Source organism: Ovis aries, chromosome 24 (assembly GCF_016772045.2).
Source record: "Ovis aries strain OAR_USU_Benz2616 breed Rambouillet chromosome 24, ARS-UI_Ramb_v3.0, whole genome shotgun sequence".
NCBI lineage: Eukaryota > Metazoa > Chordata > Mammalia > Artiodactyla > Bovidae > Ovis > Ovis aries.
The window spans coordinates 2254449-2269619 of NC_056077.1; the positions used below are offsets into that span (position 1 = coordinate 2254449).

The 15171-nt window shown below is 59.1% G+C and overlaps 3 protein-coding genes across 6 annotated transcripts; 1 reads left to right on the plus strand and 2 right to left on the minus strand.

The window, feature by feature from the left end:
* The first annotated feature begins 1242 nt into the window (after nt 1-1242).
* MLST8 (MTOR associated protein, LST8 homolog) lies at nt 1243-5039 on the plus strand. 2 transcript variants are annotated; one of them, XM_027961182.2, is made up of 9 exons: nt 1243-1283; nt 1804-2005; nt 2134-2185; nt 2265-2427; nt 2728-2803; nt 2889-3041; nt 3910-4034; nt 4178-4341; nt 4431-5039. In XM_027961182.2, exons 2-9 carry the CDS (start codon nt 1877-1879, stop codon nt 4547-4549), a joined length of 981 nt encoding a protein of 326 aa, XP_027816983.1. In that variant the 5' UTR covers nt 1243-1283; nt 1804-1876; the 3' UTR covers nt 4550-5039. The 2 variants fall into 2 exon arrangements, with proteins under 2 accessions (XP_027816983.1, XP_042095649.1); XM_042239715.1 differs by having other exon boundaries at nt 2137-2185.
* On the minus strand, nt 4913-7325 carry BRICD5 (BRICHOS domain containing 5). 3 transcript variants are annotated; one of them, XM_042239717.2, is made up of 5 exons: nt 7088-7325; nt 6096-6221; nt 5748-5903; nt 5569-5670; nt 4913-5354 (listed from the first exon to the last, which is right to left on the minus strand). In XM_042239717.2, the coding sequence occupies exons 1-5, from the start codon at nt 7238-7240 to the stop codon at nt 5004-5006; spliced, it is 888 nt and encodes a 295-aa protein (XP_042095651.1). In that variant the 5' UTR covers nt 7241-7325; the 3' UTR covers nt 4913-5003. The 3 variants fall into 3 exon arrangements, with proteins under 3 accessions (XP_042095651.1, XP_042095652.1, XP_042095650.1); XM_042239718.2 differs by lacking the exon at nt 7088-7325 and having other exon boundaries at nt 4913-5098; nt 5201-5354; nt 6096-6531; XM_042239716.2 differs by lacking the exon at nt 7088-7325 and having other exon boundaries at nt 6096-6531.
* A 1781-nt stretch (nt 7326-9106) lies between these two features.
* PGP (phosphoglycolate phosphatase) lies at nt 9107-12230 on the minus strand. Its single transcript, XM_027961183.3, has 2 exons — nt 9579-12230; nt 9107-9479 (listed from the first exon to the last, which is right to left on the minus strand). The coding sequence occupies exons 1-2, from the start codon at nt 10465-10467 to the stop codon at nt 9154-9156; spliced, it is 1215 nt and encodes a 404-aa protein (XP_027816984.2). The 5' UTR covers nt 10468-12230; the 3' UTR covers nt 9107-9153.
* Between the last annotated feature and the right edge of the window lie 2941 nt (nt 12231-15171).

Here is a 15171-nt window from a genome sequence, read left to right on the forward strand (position 1 = left end):
GATCTCTGGAGGCTGCCAGCCTTGAGGGGAAGGCAGAGAAAGAGAATGAAAGCGGGGGGTAAGAAGCTAGCAACAGTCACAGGAGCTTTCTAGGAGCAGTGCTGTCAGCCACTGTGTAGACAGACGTAGCAAGATGCATGAGAAAAGTATGTGCTGCGTTTGGCAGTGTGAGATGGCCAGTGACCTTGTGAAACTCTCACTGGAGAGCTGGGAGTAAAACATGACAGCTGACAGCGAGTCAAGCTGCTAGTGAGAAGTGAGGCTGGATTTCTGAAAGGGTGCCGTCTGGAAGGATGGTGTGGAAATGCTGAGGGAGGGACTTCCCTGGCAGTCCAGGGGTTCAGGCTTGGTGCTTCCACTGCAGTGGACACAGGTTCAATCCCTGGTCGGGGAACTAAGATCCCGCATGCCACATGGTGCACAGACAAAAAATTAAAGAAAGACAAGAAAAAGAAACGCTGACAGGAAGGAAAGAGGGAAGATTCAGGGAGGAAGGTTGCCGGGACCAGGGCCTGGGTGGATAGGCAGGGGACATGGCCTTGGTCAAGGGGCCAGAGGAAGGAAAAGGGGTGCAGCTCAATTTAGAAGCCTGGTGGGAAGATGCCCTGGGAGAGGCTGTCGCAAGATTCTTTTTATTTTTTTTCTGAGGCCACGTGTGTAGAATGTGGGAAGGCTGGATGGAAGAGAAGCCGCGAGGGACCCCAGTAATGGACGGGTCACTGGGATTAGTGAAGGGACCTGAGGGTCCGATGGGTCTGCACAGGCCTGACAGGGCCCAGACTAGGGGTTGCCTGATGTAGCAAATAAAACTACAGGACACCTAACCACACTTGAATTTCACGCAAGCAACGTAGAACTTTTTAGTATAAGTATATCCCGTGCAATATTTAGGCTGTACTCAACAAAACACGTTGCTTACCTGAAATCAAATGCAACTGGATGTCCTGTAAATTACCTGGGAATCCTAGTGGGCACCAGACGGATGGGGGGGGGGGGAGGAGGATGGTACCATCCAGCCTAGGGAACCGCTCTCGGGAGGGTGGGGTCCCCGAGAGGGGAAAAGGCTGGGGTCGCTGCTTTCGTCCCGGGGCCTGTACCGCTTCTTGCCAGGAGACAGGAGCCTTCTACCCCAGGGCTTCAGTCTCGTCCCCGCCACCCCCTTCCCTCGCGCCCCTTGGTGTCGCCCTACTAGCCCATCGATAACTCGATGCTCTGCCTTTATCGACCTGCTCCGGCTCCGCTAGCCGTCCTGGGCCGCGGCGGAGCGGGGAGCCGCCTGAAAGGTACGGGGGGCGCGGGACGAGGGCTGGAAGGCGACATCCAGGGGCCGGGAGAGCGCGCCCGGGGGGCGCTGGCTCCGCGGGACAGAGTCAGGGCGGTCGGCGGAGCGCAGGGAAGCTCGAGGGTCCAGCCAGGGAGCTCCGCCACGCCGCCCCACAGGGCCCGCCGCAGGCCCACTACGCACGCGCGGTCGCCGCGCTCAGGCTTTGCTCGCGGGCCAGTGCGCAGTCCTGCGCACGCGCGGCCCGCCCCTGCGGTACCGCGGCGCCCGCGGCGCGACTGCCCCCTGCAGGCCGCTGGTGGGAGGGCGTTCCGGCGGCGGCTCTCGGGGCGGGGGACGGAGGCAGCGGCTCGGAGCGCGGAGCTGTCCCTTGCCGGTTGCCCTGAACCTCTCCGCGCCTCGGTTTTCTCCGTGTCTAAAATGGGGATGATTTCATTATTCCCCAGCACCGAGTAATCTGCTGTAACGTACTTAGGACGTAGGGTATTCTCTAAACACTGCACTCCCTATCTCTGCTCTAGATGCTCTGATCTCTGGCCCCTGCGGGTCAGACCTAGTGCCCTGTGTCGCTCGGAGCCCTTCGGCAGCCACACCATGAATACGTCTCCAGGCACAGTGGGCAGTGACCCCGTCATCTTGGCCACTGCAGGCTATGACCACACGGTGCGGTTCTGGCAGGCCCACAGCGGGATCTGTACGCGAACTGTGCAGCACCAGGACTCCGTATCCTCCGCTGGGGCGATGGGGCGGGTGGTGCCGGACAGGATGCCCGGTGGGAAGGACGCGGCCCTGAACCCGCCGGGGTGGAGGCCTTGGAGGCCCCTGTTGGTCACCCTCCTTAACAGACCCAGCAGGTGAACGCGCTGGAGATCACACCCGACCGCACCATGATTGCAGCTGCAGGTACCCTGCCCTCCACCCCAACCCCTGGTTTCTCCTAGGTCCGTCGGCACAGCCTCACTTGTTTGGTCTCTGCTCCTAGGTTACCAGCACATTCGCATGTATGACCTCAACTCCAATAACCCCAACCCCATCATCAGTTACGATGGGGTCAACAAGAACGTCGCGTCGGTGGGCTTCCACGAGGATGGGCGCTGGATGTACACGGGCGGGGAGGACTGCACCGCCCGCATCTGGGACCTCAGGTGTGGGCACGGGGGGTGGGTGGGTGGGGAGCAGCTTGCTGCCCAGGTGGGTAGGGTGAGGGCCAGCCCAGGAGACTGTCTATGCAGGTGACTTCTTGAAGGCAGGTGAGGAAAGCAGGTAGGGCAGGGAGGCAGACCCACAAAGACCCCCTCCCCCCCACCCCGAGCAGATCCCTAGCCTGATCCCACAGAGGGGTCTGGAATGAGCTGTACCAAAGAGCAAAGGAAAGGGTCTCTCGGGGAGGAGGGGGGCACCGACGGCCACGCACCACGGACGGGGTGTGTCCCCCCATCTCGAAGGTCCCGGAACCTGCAGTGTCAGCGAATCTTCCAGGTGAATGCGCCGATTAACTGTGTGTGCCTGCACCCCAACCAGGTGAGGGGGCCGCCTGAGGCTGGGCATCCTGGGGCTCTGGAGGGCAGGGGTGCTGCCCGGCCTCACCTCCCTGACACCTCCTCAGGCGGAGCTCATCGTGGGTGACCAAAGTGGCGCCATCCACATCTGGGACTTGAAAACCGACCACAATGAGCAGCTGATCCCGGAGCCAGAGGTCTCCATCACGTCCGCCCACATCGACCCAGACGCCAGCTACATGGCTGCTGTCAATAGCACTGTGAGCCCCGGGGAGAGGGTGCAGCTCGGTGCCCTGTTCTTTAGAACCCTGTTCCTGCAGGTGGGCTCATGCCCCATGTGTCCCTGTGGCCTCTCCCCTCTCCTCCCGAGTCCTGCTTCCCCAGCCGGGGCTCCAGCTCTGACCTAGCCCCTAGAGCCAGAACCCTGGGGGTCATGCCCAGTGCAGCCTCTCGCCGCCGGCCATGGCCCATGCGGCAGACGGGGCCTCTCCACCTCCATTCTTTCCAGTTGTCCACTTCCCTCTCTCCTCTTGGTTCCAGTTTCCCTCCTCTCTCCTGACAGTGGCTGGAGCCTCTCTGACTTCCTTCCCCTGTGACATCTCCCTGTCCTTCAGCAGGAGCAGCCTGACCACCTCCTTCTCCTAGGTTAACACTGAGATGCCCCGGGCTCCTTACCAGGGCCTCAGGACCCTGCCATCTGACCCCTGGGCTCCTATCCAGCCTCCTTTTCTCCCTTTAATGTCCATTTGATCTCAGCGAATCAGTTATCCCTCGACATCTCCAAACTGTCCACTCCCAAGCCTTTGCCCTGAAGTTCCCTGTGTCTGGCTGCCCTCATCCTGTCTTGTTCTGCACATTCCTGTTGGCCAGGCGCATCCTTCAGGAAGGCCAGGCGCATCCTTCAGGAAGGCCAGGCATGACCTCCTGCCCTCAGCCCATCAGGCGTGGCCCTTGCTCAGGGCCGGGTCTCCCAGGTGCTCCTTGTCACATATCCCCGGCCCCCAGGTCCTTGTGCGTAGCCGCAGTGCTGGGTGGCAGCCCCTGGATCTAGGCCTTGCTGCTGGGTATCCTCCCCGACCCATCAGACTGGAGGCCCCGGCCTCCTGTGACTTCCCTCCTCCCTGGCAGGGGAACTGCTATGTCTGGAACTTGACCGGAGGCATTGGCGATGAGGTGACACAGCTCATCCCCAAGACCAAGATCCCGGCGCACACCCGCTATGCCCTGCAGTGCCGCTTCAGCCCCGACTCCACGTGTGTGCAGGGCTGGGGGGCAGGAGGTGGTGTGCCTGGGGCTGGGGGCCTGATGCTTTGGGGTCTGCTTGGAGGACAGCACAGGAGTGCGGGATGGGAGCGGCTGCTGATGGCACCCCTGCCGTGCTCACCCCCGCCCCCAGGCTCCTCGCCACCTGCTCCGCTGACCAGACATGCAAGATCTGGAGGACGTCCAACTTCTCCCTGATGACGGAGCTGAGCATCAAGAGCAGCAACCCCGGAGAATCATCTCGGGGCTGGATGTGGGGTTGCGCTTTCTCGGGGGACTCGCAGTACATCGTCACCGGTGGGCCCCGCCGCCCTGCCCCCCGCCCCACTGGCCCGGCCCGGGGCTGCTCCCCGAACCCCATCCGTGCTCTCCCTCCCTCCCTGCAGCTTCCTCTGACAACCTGGCCCGGCTCTGGTGCGTGGAGACAGGCGAGATCAAGAGAGAGTACGGCGGCCACCAGAAAGCCGTCGTGTGCTTGGCCTTCAATGACAGCGTGCTGGGCTAGCCTTGTTCCTGGGCACTGCAGGCAGCCGTCCAGGCGGCACCAGCCGGGTGTGTCTGTCCAACTGCCCAGGTCAACGTGACACCCATGGGCTGGCTGCTTCATCCGAGGCTTGCTGGACTGGACTGAGTGACCCTGGCCCCCCTGGCCAGGCCAGTCCACTCCGGGACTTTCTCAGCCCTGGCTGCTTATGTGGATGCAGCAGGGCTCATTCCTTCAGAAACTCTTGACCCACGGGACCTAGAGCCACCAAGGGCGTCTGAGGCTGGCGCTTACCCCCAGCTGGGGCCTCCTCAGCCGCCCGCCCCCCCGCCCCCAACGCCAGCCCTGTTTTGCGTCCCCAAGGCCACAGAGAATACCGTCACGGCCAGGTGGAGTGGTTTATTATCCCTGCCACCCTCTGTGGACTGGTGACAGGGTCGGCCAGGTGACCGGCCTGTGGGACCAGGCTGGGGGCTCAGTCCGGGAGGTAATAAAAGCAGACGGACACACAGATGTTGCTCGGGAAGCAGATGTCGATACATAGGTAGATCAGCCGCTGCCTCTGGGGCCCTGGAGGAGGGGTCTCTGTGAACCCCAAAGGACCCTTTGCGCTCCGTCCCCAGACTGTCCTAAGGGAGCCCAGGCCCCTCCGCACAGCCTGCCCCAACTTACCCTCTGCACGTCGGGCCCAGTAAATGGGAGTCTTGGCACAAAGGTGCTGCACGGGAGCCCCGACCTGGGCAGGGTCCACCTCTTGGCTCCCAAGCACTGCCAGCAGCTCTTGGGCGTAGTGGGTGTCCTGGCTGGGGCTTTGCGTCGCCTGGAGCTGCAGAGAAGGATGCTTGCGCTGCTTCTGGCGGGGTGGGGCCCATGCACCCCAGGACATGCTGGTGGCATGCCAGCCCTGCCCCGGCTCTTGTCAGCACCCTCGTCCACAGGAAGACAGAGCTTCTGTTCCCCTGAAACTGGAGCCCCAGCCCGCCCTGGGCCCAGGCTGCACACAGGACCCTTTGTCCGGCCCCTGGCTGGAGGCTCCTCACCTGAGAGGTGTTCACCAGCAGCTGCAGAGTCTCACGGTCTCGGGGTTCCATCAGGCGCAGGAAGCAGGCCTGGTGCTCCGAGGGCCGGTAACAGACGCAGCCCTGGGCAGGCAGGCAGGTGAGGCAGGGCCACCTGAACCCCCCCCCGCCCCCACACCCCGCCCTGCCAGTCCACTCACGCTCTGCCCGTCGAATAGCACTGCCCAGCTGCGGTTGCTCTGGGCTGGAGTCACCCAGATGGTTGCCACGTTCTGAGCCACATCTACCTGCTCAGTTTGGTTGGACCGGGGCATGCCTGGGCTCGGGAGGCTCAGGCGGAGAGTCTGCAGAGGGGCCTGAGTGGGAGGCGGGAGGTCGCTGGCCAGGCTGGGGCTGCCTCAACACACCCCCAGCCCAGCTACAGGGCTCTGACCCACCACTCCTCTGGGTTTCTGATGTCTGCTCCCTGCCCTGGCCCCACTGGAGGGCTGGTCTCCTCCTCCTCCCGACTGTCTGAGCCTCTGCCTGGGTCCTGAGAAGGGCCTCACCTGAGGAGGGCTGTGGCTGAAACCAAGGAGCCCTCCAACCACAGCAGCGGCGGTGACCAGCGCCAGCAGCAGCAGCAGCAGCAGGCCAGGAGCTCTCCAGCGCCCGTGGCAGGGCTTGGTCTCCACCTGGAGGCACATCGGAGTCAGTAGGGCCCAGAGTGGAGGCCAGGCAGTGGGCTCCTTCAGGGGCGATAGAGGCTGAGGAAGTTCAGGAGACAGATGCTCTTCCTGCCCTGCCAGGCAGCCCTGGGCCTCTGTCCCCAAGAGGGTGTGAGTGGGGGAAGCGCTCACCCTCGCAGGTGTGGGGTGCTGGGCCCAGTGGCTCCCCTGCCCCATGCTGTGCAGCCAGGGGACAATGCGAGATTGTCTGCTGCTCCCGAGTCGGCTGGGAAACCTCAGGACACCTCCGATGAGCCAGTCCTTCTGGCCCCCTCCCCGTCTGACCCCCCTGCTTCCTCCCCAGCCCAGCCACCTGATATCCCAGTCAGAGACGCCTGGAGGGGCTGCTCATCGCTGCCTGGCTCTCCTGATGCCTGGTCTGTGCAGACCAGAGCGCACATGGGCCTGGCAGCTCAAGAGCCGTTGTGGAAGTGGAGACCCAGTGGCTGGCGCAGAGGGCAGCCCAGGTTGCCCAGGACTTTTTAATACAAAGTCTGGCCGGGGGCTGATTTCATTTTCCTGTAGATGCCTGTTCCCAGTCTCTCAGGTTACCTCTACACTCTGGGCACGGGGCCTGGCATACAGCGGGCCATCAGCAAGTGGCTGTTTCATAGGACTCTGCCACTTCCCTTTCCTCCCAGGCACCCCAGCTGCTTCCCAGTCCCCACCAATGCAAGGCAGCCCGCAGGTGCCTGCCCAAGACCAGGGCAGCTTCTAGGAGGTTCCACTGCTGGAGGGGCAGCCTCCTGGATTGCCTGCATACTGCAGGATGGTGAGGCCAGCCTCGTGCCCACAGACCCCTGCCTGGCCCAGCATGGCTGTCCCTAACTGACCGGTGCCATGCGTTTCCAGCCGCTTTGGGCTATGGATCCCAAAACCCAGTAGCTCCCAGCACTGGCAGGTTTCAGGCAGTGGGTGTCCTTCACCAGCTTCACCCCATGATCGCTTCCTTCTCTGGTTATTTTTTGTGCCTTGTTTTTCCTCATTCTTCAGAACCCGTCTCTCTGTAGTGGGCCTCAAACAGGGCGGAGTTTCTGTGCTCAGAGTCCCAAATTGAACTGGAGTCCCAGAATGGCCTTGTCCTGAGGGTACCCCCTCCCGCTCCCTGGCCATCCGGCTGTGGCGAGACAGCTGCACCCTCCACGCAGAGGCTGCTGTCCAGGCGAGAGCAAGGAACACCAGAGTCAACTGCAGTCGAGAGTTTAATACACCTTTGGGTTCACACAGTGCAACAGGGGTGGGGGGATAGGATGCACAGGCTCCTGGGCCGCTGCCCAGGCAAGAGAGAGGTGTCGCCGGCTGCCGCACGCTCCTGGTGTGGGTGACAACGCCCTGACAGGCCTGCTCAACATCCAGACCCACCTTGAGCCGACCTTGCAGAGCCAACGTCAGCACCACCAAGCTCACAGGCGCCGCTGCCCTCACGTCGCCCCCGGCAGAGTCTGAACCCCAGACGCTGAGGCCTGGGAGGAGCCAAGGCTCAGGACACGCTTTATTGCTCTGAGAACTCTTAAGAGGGTGGGTGAAGGAGCAAGGTGATCTTGAGGCTAGGAGAGAACCATGGGCTCTGAGCAGAAGCTGCTGGGTGTGTGGCGAGGCACCAGGAAGTAGTCGGCCAAAAGGAACAGCTTCCCAGGCACTCCCCTACAAGTGCAGCCAGCGGCCCATCCTCAAAGGTCAGCAACTCAGGGAGCAGGCAGAAAATGCCACGGCACTCTGCCAAGAACCCTTGGCTAGTCAGTGGACCCAGCCAGTTCTCCCACTGGCAAATGACAAGGTACCTCAGGGTCAAAACACATGGCTTCAGGGAGCCCTGGCATATGACACCTATCCCAACCAAGTGTCTGGGAAGACAGGAAGAGATTCAATTCCTGTTTTGGGGGACACCTCTTTCCTCCCCTACCCAGAGGGAGCCTTGGGTGATAAGCATTCTTTGGCCAGCACATGCCTTTGGCCCAACTGCTGGCTATCGGGCCCGCAGATTTCTTCAGTGGGATTTTCCCTATAAGACAGAGCACAGCTATTAACCATACGCTTACGCTTCAAGTCCACCACCTGACAAAATTGTTAGAAAGCTAAAAAATAAAAACTTTTGGTACCAATGCTGCTCTGAGCTCCCTGAACGGCAGCCCTGAGTTCAACGACGGCATTCATGCCTTCCTGGCTGCTCGCCAAGCAACAGGCTGTCCAGACCACCTGGGTTTACATGCACGTTTGGAAAGGACCAGGCTCAGCCGGGCTGAGTTTACAGAAATGCACGACTGCATGAGGGTGGCAGCCCTCGTCTCTAAAACGGAACAGACACTCAGTTGTGACATCGGAGTGGTTTTGAAGGAAGTGTGGGGTGGTGAGGGCAGCACCCCAGACCCCATGGACAGGGAGGCTCCACCCAAGAGCAGCCCTTTCCTTCGCTTCCACCCAGCAGGTGAAGACCTGAGGCGGCAGCAGGTTCCTCTGAGGACCACACCGATGGGGCCCCGGCTTGGTTTGCACAAGTTGCTCACAACAGTGGAAATGATCAGTCCCTCCTCCCCACTGATTCCTGAAACTTTCAATAAATACATGACACCCCTAGACCCACCTCAGTCTCACCAGTAGGCCCTGAGGTTACCTGAATCCTGGACACACACTGAACCCAACAGCAAGGCCCACTGGCACCTAAGGCCCAGGATCCCCACAATGCCCTCCAAGCTTAAAAGTGCATTTTAAAATGTAAGTATCTGTAAACAAAGTCGCGCCCCAAACATTTACTTACAAGGTTAACAACTAGTGCCGCTGCTTAACTCCAAGTAAGCAAACTTGAAGCCATCTAGCTGAGCGATGCTGAAGCCCCACCTATTAATTTGGGTAAGTGATTTTCAATTTTCTTTTTATTCTGGAGATTAAAGACACTAAATCTTTAACCTTGAAGGGCAGGCAAAAGGTCGGCTATGCTGTCAACATAGAAGTCAGGGACCATTTTCTTCTTAGCCATGCAGTCACTTTCCTGATTACTTTTCACGTCTCGCAGACTGGAGACGCCCGTGAGGGTGAGGATGGTCTTCAGACCACAGGTCACGCCCAGGAGGATGTCTGTGTCCAGGCGGTCGCCCACCATGACGGTGCGCTCTGGGTGGATGCCGTACTCCTGGGACACGCAGTCGAAGATGAAGCGGCTGGGCTTCCCTATGATGTCGGCTTGGCGCTGGGCGGCCATCTCCACGGCTCGGACCAGACAGCCGGTACCTGCGGGGGTGGAGAGGGAAGGGACGCGTGCCGGGGGTCAGAGGCCGGGAGGGGCTCGCTGCCCGCCCTCCAGCCTCCCTCCACCCGGGGCGCACGGACCCGCGATGAAGCGGCCGTTCTCCAGGGGGAGTCGGTTGTCCATGTTGGTGCCCACAAGCAGGCAGTCGGGCTGTTGCAAGTAGCGCACGGCCTTGGTGAGCTTCATGTAGCTGAAGTGCGGATCGAAGCCCACCACGACGGCGCGCACATCGGGCTCCAGGGGCGCGTCCAGCCAGTCGCCGGGGCCGTCGCCCCGCAGCGGCTCGGGGCCCACGCCCACGCAGGAGACGCCCACGGCCTCCAGCTCGGCGGCCAGGGCCACGCTGCCCAGCACGTAGGCCTTGGGGGCCGGCGGGCCGGCCAGGCGCTGGCGCAGGTAGAGCGCGGTGCAGTAGGCCGTGCCGAAGACCTCGCGGCCAGCGTCGGGCCCCGCCGGGCCGCCGAAGCCCAGGCACCGCAGCTTTTCAGCGTAGGCCTCGCGGGTCTTGCTGCTGTTGTTGGTGATGAAGCCGAGGCGCTTGCCGCGGGCCCGCAGCGCCGTCAGGGTCTCGGGCGCGCCGGGCACCGCCGTCTCGCCGCGCCACAGCACGCCGTCGCAGTCGAACAGCAGCGTGTCCACGTCGGCCAGCAGCGCCTGGGCCCGCTCGGCGTTCAGCCGCACGCAGCGGCCGTCGTCGCCGCCGGCCTCCGCCTCCGCCTCCGCCATGGCCGCCCGCCGCCGCCACCGGCCGCCGACGCCGCCACCGCCGCCGCCGCCGCCACCGGCCGCCCGCTCTTCCTCGCAGCCGCCTGCTGCCGGGCCCGCCCCGCCCCCGGCGCGCTCATAGGCCCCGCGCCTCGCGCGTGCGGCCCATTGGGCCCCGCCTGCGCCAATCCGCCCCCGCTTCCCGCGGGCTGCGGGAGCGCCGGACCAACCGTCACGGTCCGCCGCGGGCAGGCGGGTGGCCATTGGCTGGAGCGCCCTAGGCGCTGCGATGATTGGCTGGCTGGGAGCCAACCGGCATTCTGCGTGGAGCGCTCACTGCGGAAATTCGGCCGAGGAACCGGAGCGCCGGCGCAGGACGTAAGGCTGCTGTTCATTGGCTGCTGCGGGACAGCTCGCCCATTGGAGGCGCTTGGTCAGCCTAGGTGACGGAGGCCCTGAATCGAGTGACCCCCGCGCCGGGCCGGCTGTGAATGGCTGGCTTGTCTCCGATCTTGCAGGCTGCGCGCTCCGCGGGATTGCGGCGGGAGGGGTCCGCTCTCCCCTTTGGGCCGGAGTCACGTCCGCACCTTTGCTGGGTCGGCGCTGGGAGGTTCCCTGCGCCGTGGACGCAGTGTCTGCGCATTGGCCGATTATGGCCTTTCCTGAGAGGCAGGCCCAGGCTCCTTCCTAACAAGCCTTGCGTTCTGGAAAGGCGTTTCCAGGCCTTTGCAAAACCGCTTTCCCTGTGCTTGGTGGTCATGTGGACGAATCATTTACAGGGCAGTGGGATCAGGGTCTAAGAGAAGGACGTTAGTGCCTAGGATACAGCACTCAGTAACTGGTCGCTCTCATCATTACTACGTATTACTAACTTTTATGGAGGCATAAAACATACAGATCAATCCTGAATATTCATTGGAAGGACTGTTGCTGAAGCTGATGCTCCAAAAGTTTGGCCACCTGATGAGACGAGCTGATTCATTGGAAAAGACTCTGGTGCTGGGAAAAATTGAGGGCAGGACGAGAAGGGGGCGACAAAAGATGAGATGGTTAGGTGGTATCACTGATTCAATGGATGTGAATTTGAGCAAACTCTGGGACATAGTGAAGGACAGGGAAACCTGGCGTGCTGCAGTCCATGGGGTTGCAGAGTCGGACACACACAAAACATAACGTGCATAAATCTTAAGTGTGCAGCCTCATAGGATTTTAAAGAGTTGGATACAACTGGGCAACTGAACAGGCCTGTGTAAACAGCCGAGATCAAGGTATAGAATATTTCCATCACTCCAGAAAGTTCTCTCAGGTCGCTAGGTGTCCCTAGAGGTTACCCCTCCAGTTGCTTTTCTGACTTCTGTCACCAAAGAGTGAGTCACAGCCTCCTTTGCCTGTCCTGGACTATTTTGCAGGAGCTTGCCCTGTGTACTCCTGGTTATTCCTTTTTATGGATCAACATAGTATCAATGAAATCCATTCTTCTCAGTGTTTTTTTTTTGTTTTGTTTTTTTAAATTGCCACATGGGTCATTGTAAGAATTTACTCCCCTGTTCCTCACTTGATGGGCATTTGGGTGGCTTCCAGTTTGGGGCCATTGTAAGTAATGCCCCTATGAAGGTTCTTCCTACATGTTCATTTCCAGACACAGGCCTTCATTTCTCTTGGGTAGACACTTAGAAGTGGAATTGCCAGTTCATACAGTCAGTGTAGTTTTCTCATTACTTTCACGAGGGCCAGGGAGCAGACTAGCAGGTCCCAGCTTCCCAAGCACTTACCCTGTGCCAGGCGATCCAGACCTCCAACTCCTAGTGTGTCAAATCTCTGCTCCTCTCTTGGGTCCCTAATCTCCATAAAGTCTACTCTGGGGCCCGCCTCACCCCCAAACCCATGAGGTAAAGCCAGTAACCTCAGTACCCTTAAGGCCCTGCTTGTTCCCCTATGGCCTGTTGTTTGGTCTTGGCTGGTCTGGGAAGCGCTGGAGGACAGGGACCATGGGCCGTAAGGGCATGGTATACAGTGTTCCTGCCTGGTGTACCCACTAGCTAGGAGTAGCTAGTACCCACTAGCACCTTCCTTCTGTGTCTCCCATTCAGTTTCATTGGTGGATCTGGTCATGGGAAGAATTGATTTGACAGGAGGTCACAAATCCCGCTTTGCCACCCAGAGGCAGTGTGCGTGGCTCACTGGCAGGAGTGGGAGACGCTGCTCGGTCTTGCCAGGGCTGGCTGGCGCAGTACTTGCTGGCTGCCTTGGTTTACTGGCAGTCAGTAAGTATCTAGGCACTGAGCGCTGCACTACCTTGTCAGAATCACAGGACAACTCCCAGAGGCGGGGATGATTAATGTCCCCATTTATAGATGAGGAACATGAGCCATAGACAGTCACCAACTGGACAGTGCAAAGTTGGGATTAAACTCAGTTGACCCCAAAGCTGAGCTCTGCTTTAACATCCCCTGTAGGTTGTAGGGTCTGAGTTGGCATGGCAGGAGAGGTGGAATGGCCAGTATCAAGAGAGGGGATGGTTATGGACAAGGTCCTGAAGGAGGCTGGAAGGGATGGCACCCTTTACTGGGGAGGACTGTCCCTGGAAGAGTGGCGATACATCTGGATGGGAGAGGTGCACAGCGTGATGGCTTTGTGTCCCTGACACACAGTAGGTGCTCAGTGTATACCTGCCAGTGGACAGTGCCAGGGTCCTCCCAAGTGAGGAAGCTGGACCACAAGCAGAGTGGGGCATGGACTTAGATGTTTCAAGGACATACAGTAATCTTCATAGCAGTCCATGCATTTAAATTGTGTTAGAGAACTTCCCTGGTGGCCCAGTAGTTAGGAATCCGCCTGCCAATGCAGGAAACAGGTTTGATCCCTGGTCCAGGACGATTCCACATGCTGCGGGGCAACTAAGCCCACATGCCACAACTACTGAGCCCACGCTCTAGGGCCTGAGAGCCGCAACTATGGAAGCCCGTGCACCATGGAGCCCGTGCTCTGCAACAAGCGAAGCCACCACAATGAGACGCCTGCACACTGCTGCTAGAGAGTAATCCTGGCTCTTTGCAACTAGAGAAAGTCTGCATGCAGAAATGAAGACCCAGCATAGCCAAAAGTAAATAAATGATCTAAATTATATTTGAAACTACCAATAGCCATTAAATCTGTGTTTTCACAGATGTTCTCCTTTCTAATGAGCTAAGCAAAAAAAAAGGGTGGGAAGCCATTGAAAAAGGACTGAAGGGAATTCCCTGGCAGTCCAGCGGTTAAAACTACAAGACTTCATTACCAAGGATGTGGGTTTAATCCCTGGTTGGGGAGCAAAGAGCCCACAATATGCACCTGCGGCCAAAACAAAACAAACAAAAACTCTTTAAAACAAAGAAAAAGGACTGAAGTGGCAAAAAAAAAAAGGGGGGGGGTGGAGAATGCAACTTAAATACTTCTCAACGTGGGATTGGTTGAGTAAATATAAGTACATCCGAGGACTGGAGATTAGCCGCCATCACAGAGGCTGATGGGTTTCCCTGGTGGCTCTCGGAAAAAGATCTGTCTGCCAATATAGGAGATGCAGGATCGATCCCTAGGTCAGGAAGATCCCCTGGAGAAGGAAATGGCAACCCATTCAAGTATTTTTGCCTGGAGAATTCCATGGACAGAGGAGCCTGGTGGGCTACAGTGCATGGGATTGCAAAGAGTCAGACAGGACTTAGCAACGAACACTTTCACTTTCACTTTGGAGGGTGATGGAGTTTTTGTCAGGCTCTGGCCATAGATAGGCTGGTGTCAACAGTCAAACACACAGTGTGGAGCTGGAGCCCATGTGAGGGCAGGGTGGGAGCGGAGGCCACCTGGGGGAAGGGACTGCCCTGGCCACTCTGCCTTCCAGGGACTTCAGGCCTATCAACTCCTGTGTCTGTTGTCTACCTAGGCTTCAGCTGAAGTGGGGCCCAGAGCTTACCGGATCGGGATTCCCTTTTCTGACCCCTAGAGAGTAACTAGGCAAGAGCCCTGGCCTGTTGCTGAGGACTCTGTCACACAGGTTCTGGAGCACGGAGCAGGGCAGGCTGTCGGTCTCCTCTGGGCCACCTCCTCCTCCTGGCCACCCACACCCAGGCTGTGCTCTGTCTTTGAAGTCTGCCCCCATTCCATTTCTCTGGGGGTTTCCCTCTACCTCTTTGCTGCTGGCTCTCCCATCACTCCCAAGAACATCCTCAAGAGAGGTGTCCTGGTCCTTTCTTCTCAGGTGCTTCCCAGATGCCTCCTGCAGCAGAAGCACCCACCAGCTCCTCCTCCTGTTTGTCCCTCTCAGAAACTGTCTTTCTTCCTTTCCCAGCTTGTCAGAAGGATCCTTCTGAAACAGTCACTCCCTCTGCTTAAACCCCTGCAATGGTGAGCAAACCCCTTGCAGAAAGCAGCCCCATTGTTACCCTGGCCTGACCTCTGGGGATCTAACCTGTGTCTCACACATCCCAGCTCCTGCCAGGTGCAGAAGGGTCCTGGGTTCCTGAGCTGGGCAGCCTCAGAATGGGGATGTCTCTGCTGGTGCCCTTCCTGGGGCAGAGCTGCCCACTCTCTGCCCGGGCCCTTGTATCCCTGCTTGGTTTCCCCCAGAGACTGTCCATTCTGGAGGGATGGGGTCTGACTCACCTGAGTCTCCAGCACTGAGCTGAGCCACGGAGAATAACTAAGCTGAGAGAGCACACCCTCTGACTTTCTAGCCCAAGACTCTGGACAAACCTCTGGCCAGCACTTGGGCAAGTGTTCCATCAGTTCTTGAAGTTTCTTCATCTTCAAAATGGGGATGATTGGCATCTTCAATGAGAAAATCCTGTAAAACACTTAGCTTCAAAAAACTACTTAAATACTATCTTAAAAAGAATTTAAAAAATCTGTATGCTCATGTTCATAGCAGCACCATTTAAAATCATAGAAAAGGTGGAAACAACCCAAATAGGCAAAGGGAAAATTGGTCTATTC